Genomic DNA, 7,873 nt, shown 5'->3' on the forward strand with positions numbered 1-7,873 from the left:
AATGTGTTTATATACGTTATGTGTAGAGGAGGAGATAGGGGATGTACTCCGCGGTTTAGGGGAAGATAGGGGATGTACCTCTAAACCGGATAGGTATTGGGAGGAGATAGGGGATGAACTCCGTAGACAGAGCTCATATGCTTGTCTAGAGAAGTGAAGATAGAGCTCATATGCTTATCTTTGTGAAGTGTGGATACAGCTTGTATGCTTATCTGTGGATATTGTTGATATACATATCTGTTGTAGAATGTGGATATAGCTTGTATGCTTATCTGTGGATATTGTTGATATACATATCTGTTGTAGAGTGTGGATACAGCTTGTATGCTTATCTGAATGTGAGATATAGTTTTTATACATATCTGTGGAAATGATGATAGAGCTAGCATGCTTATCTGTTGAAAAAGGGAAAATGAAAAGTAATTGGGACTTGTAAGTCGTTGACATAAATATGTAATTTATGTGATTGTATCAGCGTTGACCAACTATCAATTGCTAATGTTTTAGTCATTGTCCATGGTTGGTTTAGTGTATTTCTACTGGGCTGTGGCTCACCCTATATGGGAATATCATTTTCAGGTACAGGAAGCATGCCACCTCCAAGGACATAGCTTGGGAGGCTAGAGGCGGACATAGCGTAGTTGTTTTACTTTTGATGTATTACATGTAACTTCAAGCCTAGGGCTTAATGTGTAAACGAGTTAGTACTCTTTTGTTGTAACCAAGTGTTAACTTGGAAAGCTGTAAGCCCGTAGGGCATTTTGTTTTGATGTTAACATGTAATACTTATGTAGTGAAACTCAATGAAATAAAGGTATGTGGTTAGTTTATATGTAAATGCTTGTCTTATCTGATGGGTTAATGTTATTATTTTGAGGGCGTTACACAATCTAAACCTAATTTAAATTTGGAGTTTAAATTTATCTACACACAGAAAAAAAAAACAAACAAACAAACAAACAAACAAAAAACATTTTCTACATAAACATAACTCATAAATTCAATTTAAACTCAATTTTCATACAAATTTAAATTCACCATTTTTTTTAACAGAACTCAATTTAAAATTTGAGTAATTTATCCAAAAAAAAAAAAAAAAAAAATCAACATTTTCTACAAACATTTTTCAAAAAGAGTGGATTGAAAAAAAAAATTTAAACCCACTTTTTTTTGTGTGGTGTTATGCTGAGTGACCCCCTAACCTCTCTACACTGTCTCCCACTCATTCTCTCTCTCCATCTTTCCCACTTTCTCTCTCTAATGTCTCCACAAAGGTCTATCTTTCTCATTCTCTCCCCTCGTAGGAAATCAACACTCATTCTCTCTCTTTCTCATTATCTCCTCTCTTTTCCAATTTGAATGTTTAAAAAAACAAATCTTAGAAAACAAATAGAACCCCAAATCTTAGAAACAAACCAAATTGAGGTATATATCAACTGTGATTCCATTGAATATATGGATTAAGGTTTAGAAAACACAAACCCAAACATCCCTAAAACCAAAATTCCAAAACATCCATGCCCTGTGGGGTACCAAAAGAGGCTTTTAGCTCATACCAAAATAACCAAAAAAAAATAAAAATTAAAAATCAATCCACAGCAAAAATCATGGCCTTATTAAATATAGTAAAGACCTTTGGTGAGAATTTTGAAAACAAATGCCAAATCTTCCAACATTTTCGAACCAAAAGCAAACCCCCCATGTCCAATTCAAAACCAATTGATTATTTTAACAAATCCAAACACACACAAATCCAAACCAAACTTGATTCCAGTTATTTTTCCACCCCAAACTGTTGATGAGGGACTTTCTTCCATCTCTTTTACAGCATGCCTATCATAAACAAAAACTCAAATCGAATGTCTGCCACAAATAAAAAACAACAAAACTACATTGCAATTAACAAAGTAAGAAAAAACAGTTACAAATACAGAAGAAAGGCATCTTTAAATCTGCGTGCTTCTGGTTCATATAATAACATAAGCACAACAACAAATCTCATTACTCTTTAAACCTCAGCTCTACTACAATTAAATTCCCAAAAGAAGCACCCTATCTGCGCAGATTTCCAAACCCTCAGTTTGATAGTTGAAAAATAAGGATTTTTTTTTTTTTTTTTTTTTTGGAGTTATCCTCTTTCAAATTTTTTCAAAATAAAAAACACAGCAAGCTAATGGAGGCGACACAGTGATGGAGGCTAACCAGAGTGTATAAACCCAGATATATAAATTTTGAGGGCCAAACTTAAATTATCAACAATTGAAGTATTTGCATGTGAGAGTATTTATCCAGATGATTCATCCCATCGGAAAAAAGGAAGTGATAATTCCACATATTGAAGCCAGAACAGATCATTGAAAATGAAAGAATAAAAAAGTTATAAAAAACCTACTCAGCTGCATTTCCCTTCCAACTATTTTTGCATGACATATAAGCAAATTTGGCAATACTGTAAACCCTCTGGAAGGGGGTTTCCAAGGTTATTATTGATATTATAGGCCAGAACATTGCTTTAAAACGGCCACCAACATAAGAAACCCTCCTTAACTGTAGCTTGATTGCTTGAGACTTAATGTCTAACGTAAGTGGCAACTTTGAAGGCTTCATAAGCATTAGATGATAAAAATTTTAAAACCTTGTGTTGCATTTGGATGGATGAATTTGAAATTAGGGGATTTGAGGTCAAGATAGACAAATCTATGATCTATATCCCATAAGGATCCTTGTGCTACTAAAATCTTTGTTGGGGAGAAATCCAAATAACTATTATTGCAGTATTATTTCAAAACCATTCATATGAAGCTTTTAAATCATTATTAAAATCTATAACTTAATATTATATATCTAAATTGGATACAAAATATTTAAATGATCAACACCATTTCCCTTGATTTGAAATCCACGAATCCAAATGCAATCATAAATTGATTTAACCATTATTTTTATATTTTTTTTTAACCTCATTTTTTTGACCAACTATTTCTACCAGCATACCATTTGCAATCAGGCTCTATCTATTCTGGTGAAATCCAATTAAAAAGGAAAAAAAAGAAAAGAAAGGTACCAAATTAGACATTAAAGGCAAAAGGTATGCATCTAATGTTGTCACATAGAAACCCCAAAACCGTAGCACCACATACAACCTTTTCTCAAAAATAATAACAATATTTCATTCTTCCCGTTTCCTCAGCAAGAAAATTAAGTTTATGAATATTTCTATGGTGGCAAGTGTCTTTATTTCAAACACACAAAATTTATAAGATACAAATGGAAGTGAAGCTGAAGAGAAGGAAACTATAACCAGTTAAATAGAGATTAAATCTTTAAGAAGAGTTTGTCAGGAAGTTATATTAGGTTATGAAGTTTATAAAAGAAGAGGAAAAAAGGGGTGTAATCTGATGTATTTTATTTGGAAATCACTTTTTTCTTTTTCTTTGAATCAGAAGTTCCATGGCAGAGTTGTGAAACTCTGATTTTCTTCTGAATTCTGTTTTCTGTAAATTATAGTTCTTTTTGATACTTAAAAATTAGTTATTGAGTTGCAGAAAAACCAGAGTACAGCACATACCTTTCCTCGCTTGCAATGGATCAAAATGGGGTGATTCTTTTCATCTGCATTGCAGGCAAAGAGAGAAAATAAGCAAAGACAATTAGTTACATTCTATATTGGCAGAAATAAAGTGTAAAGTATTAAGAATTTATGATACCAAGAACAACTTTTAGTGCTTCACGAATAGTATCCTCTGGAATGTTTACGAAAGGTTCCTGGATACACAATTTCAAATATCAGTTCTTCCATTTGGAGAATTTGATGCAATCATGTATTTGGTGAATTTAGTATTTGAAAAAGAATAAAACAAATAAAAGGAAGTGTTATATGCAATTGCTGCCTAGATTTAGTATTTGGTGATTGCAATCATGTATTTGAATTTAGTATTTGTGTAATTTAGTATTTGATGCAATCAGTTACGAATAGTACCCTCTTCTATTTAAAAAAGAATAAAAGGAAGTGTTATTTGCAATTGCTGCCTAGATTTGATGCAACATAACTGAGATACAAATAAGAGCAGGATCACTATACTAAGAGCATCTCCAACCCTAGTCTCTTTTTTTCATCAAATTTTAGAGAAATTTTGGTTAAAAGCTTGATCTAATATGGAACACTCAAACCTTACTCTCTTTTATTTCATTAAATCTTTCTGAAAAAATCCAAACCTATCCTAAAGATCTGTTTTAACCATTTTTAATGAAAGAAACGCATATCCAATAATTACTCTTTTTGAAATTTCATTAAAAATATGACTGTTGAATATTTGGTGATTTTTTTTTACAAATCCCTTGATTTGATTTAGATTTGATGAAATGGTTTGATCAAATTTGAAAATGGGTATACTCTCAATGGTATGTACAAATCTTTCCAGGAAAATAACTTGGGAATAAAATAAAAACAATGTGGAATGGAAGTGAAAGCCTGACTGTCATGACTGATTTTCCATCATAAAGCAAAATAAAATACTAACTGTAGGTATTCACCCAAAAAAATACTAACTGTAGGGAAAAGGATAAAGAAACAAAGAAAAAGAAAATCAGTGGATCATGAACCCTGTCAGCTGTGTCCAAAACCTGCCCAGTTTCAGCACTTTACCACTGCAATGTTGAGCCATGAGTAGCTGCCAACATCCTTCCATCAGCAGAAACCACCACTATACTTCTTCACACAGAGATACCCAGAATGGCACATTTTACATTATTACATCAAGTGAAACCACCATTTTGAATGACTATCAAGGTTTATAAACCAGTTTTTGGAGTCTGTTCAAATTATGTCAAATAAATCTTTGATGTGAAACCAAATCCTAGATAACGCTTGACAGTCCATCTCCATTTCTCTTTTATTTTTTCTCTAAATTTATTGACTTTCAAAACTCAGTATCTATAGAAATAAATATTGGCACGGTTGTTGCCAATCTCCAACTAAATTCAGAAATCATATAGATTCAATGAGAAGATTACCCCTGCAGTTCCTTGGACATGTTAACACGTCATGTGGGGACTTTCTCATTGGTCAACCAATATTCTTGCTATAATTCCCCAAATAGCGACATCATCTCTCATTCAATTGATAAGCAATAAACGCAAACCATTACCATGAAATTTGACCTTTTATTAAGATAATAATAATTACATTGGTAACAAACAACACAGGCCCAATACTTTCCAATTTGCTTAAAACAACACAGACCTAATAACTACGAAAGTTGGTCACTATGAAAGTTGGTCACTATAACATTATTGCAAACGAAAATTAAAGTAGCGTCAGAGCCTTCCTTGCTTACTATGAAGCATGGATACAAATATGAGATATAGATAAGGCGATACGACAAAATCAAAAAGAAAGAAAAAAAAAAAAAGACATAGAATACCAAGACTTTCCGAAAAATATTCTTGAATTTATTTTAATGATTATACTCTAATAGTATGCAAAATTTATTATAATTTTAATTTAATAGTGACCAAGACTTTCCGAAAAATATCTGATACTTCACAAAATTAACATTGGATACATTTATCCGCAACTACAGAGAAGTATTGGCATCCAGTAGAGTACGATACAGATTATAAATATAAAAATATAAAAATATAAAAAAAATTGATATTGGACAATTAAACATACTTGTTGTTCTTTAGAGCCAAAGATCCCAAATAATTGGAATTACAAAAAAAAAAAAAAATACATTTCAATAAATAAAAACATACATTCACACAGAGATACACATATATTGCACATATATGTATATATTTGATTGAATCAAAAGAAGAAGAAAAAATGAATACAAAAAAAAAAAAAGAAAAAAGAAGTATATTTTGTGTATATATAGATATATTTGTGTTAAAATCCTTTCACAGGGTTCATCATTTGGAAAAGTTAATCATGATATATAGATATATAGATAATTATCGTACAGTATCAAACACATTCTGAATCAACATTCAACAGTTAATCATGATATTGGGCCCATCTTGGCTCCACATGACCATTTCTTTTAACACCAAGAAAAGTGTTTCCCAGTGGATGATTATATGTCCAAGCATATTTATAAACTGAGTTCCTCATTCCTTAATATTTAGGGCTTTTCTTTGCATCCAAGTTCTTGTTTTATATGTCCAAGCATATCTATATCATCTCCATTTGATTTAACTGTCTCAATCAAAACCAAACAGTGAACTACGAATATATCAAGTTATTGCTGACTTTAGATTAGATAATTAGGTAACACAAAATTTTAGCAATAGAAGACAGCAAAAGGCATGGAATTGTACATACCATTGAGAGTATACCCATTTTTGTCTTAGAGCATCTGCAATCCTTATTAAGAGTATACCCATATTCAATTGCCGCCTTAGAGCAGATAAGAGCAGATAAGACCAAGACATACCCATTTTCAAACTTATGTATATAATAACACAACCAAAAAAACCTTATAATCTATTGTTTTCAATGGAGGTTGAGATGATGCTTTGATGATGATAAACAAAAACACCTACTGTATTAAATTTTTTAAAAAAATAACTGTATTAACTTGATCGTTCAAAGCATCACCTACTGTTTTCAATAGAGGTTCAGATGATGCTTTGATGATGATAAACAAAAACATTAATTTAAACCATTAATTTCCACCAACAAACAACAATTGGCTCACCGAGAGAGGCACCAGGGGGTTCGAAGCAGAGAGAGAAAGAGAAGACGACGGCGTCGAACAGAGAAAGAATCTGTGGTGGTGGTGAAGTTGGTCGTGGAACAGAGGAGCCAACTCGGTGACCCAGTTCTCAATCGGAACCCTATCTTGCGAGCAGCGAACACTGAGAGAGAAGGGGGGAGAGGGGGAGAGAGTTCTCAATCTGAAACCCTACCTTGGGCGCAGCGAGCACTGAGAGAAAAGTGGGGAGAGGGGGGAGGCAGAGAGAGATAAAGAGGGAATGGGGGAGGAGACGTCGGTAGGTGGGGAAGGGAGAGAGCACATAGGGTTTGGGCGGGAATAAATCATCATCCGAACCATTGATCTTTATCAAAATTGATCTCAGCCTTTAAATCTAAATGTATCTCACATACATTTTACACATTTTCAAAATCCTTCCTCCCTTATTATATAGATAGTAAAATATTTGTGAAGAAATATTTTTAAAAATTAATAAATACATAAAACTTTGAAAAATTTCATATTTTTTTTTTCTATTTTTGGTATTTAGTGATTTTTTAAAGATTTTTTTTACAAATATTATACTTTTTAAGTGTATTTATGTTAGCTGTGTCTAAAAATTAGAAAAATTGCTTAAAATATTAAAAAAATTCATTGAAAACAAAAAAATTTGAAAAATAAAATTTTCTGAAAAGTATTTTCTAAAAACCAAAACCAAACAAGCTGAATTTTGTTAACTAAAAGGTATTTGGGATGATCTAAATAAATATACTTTTTAATTTTTTACTAAAAGATTTACAAAAAAAAAAAGAAAAATAATATGACCCAAATAAAATAAATACACTTGTATAGTGCATGTGAAATAATCCCTAAATTAGAAATCTAATCACAATCAACTTCTTCTTCAAGATTTGCAGTAATTGGGGTAGAAGGTTCCCTCAAGTGGGAGGGCTGTCCCACAATCCCATTGTGGGTGCACAAATCATTTCTATTTTCTATAAAACCAAACAATAGAATTTCACCACACTCCATGCAGCAACTTTAACCACTTTTCCCGCGTCAACTCCTTCCCACCATACCTATAAACCATAACAAGCCTTTCATTACATACCATCCTCTCCAATCTCTCTCTCTCTCTCTCTCTCTCTCTCTCCACCTTCATAGCCATGAAGGTG

The 7,873-nt window shown here is 32.3% G+C and overlaps 1 protein-coding gene across 1 annotated transcript; it reads right to left on the minus strand.

Moving 5' to 3' along the window:
* Positions 1-1,420: 1,420 nt before the first annotated feature.
* Positions 1,421-7,006, minus strand: LOC145794878 (inositol diphosphatase DSP2-like). Its single transcript, XM_082877214.1, has 5 exons — positions 6,702-7,006; positions 6,326-6,359; positions 3,708-3,765; positions 3,569-3,612; positions 1,421-1,833 (listed from the first exon to the last, which is right to left on the minus strand). Exons 2-5 carry the CDS (start codon positions 6,341-6,343, stop codon positions 1,729-1,731), a joined length of 225 nt encoding a protein of 74 aa, XP_082733340.1. The 5' UTR covers positions 6,344-6,359; positions 6,702-7,006; the 3' UTR covers positions 1,421-1,728.
* Between the last annotated feature and the right edge of the window lie 867 nt (positions 7,007-7,873).

Source organism: Camellia sinensis, chromosome 7 (genome assembly GCF_055761805.1).
Source record: "Camellia sinensis isolate YWXY chromosome 7, ASM5576180v1, whole genome shotgun sequence".
Lineage (NCBI taxonomy): Eukaryota > Viridiplantae > Streptophyta > Magnoliopsida > Ericales > Theaceae > Camellia > Camellia sinensis.

Bases quoted from the DNA above. Each gene is read 5' to 3' on its own strand.
- LOC145794878 (XM_082877214.1), bottom strand. The intron at 3,613-3,707 runs GTATCATAAATT...CCTGCAATGCAG, and splicing joins AGCACTAAAAGTTGTTCTTG to ATGAAAAGAATCACCCCATT. The intron at 1,834-3,568 runs GTATGTGCTGTA...TGTTTATGATAG, and splicing joins TCCATTGCAAGCGAGGAAAG to GCATGCTGTAAAAGAGATGG.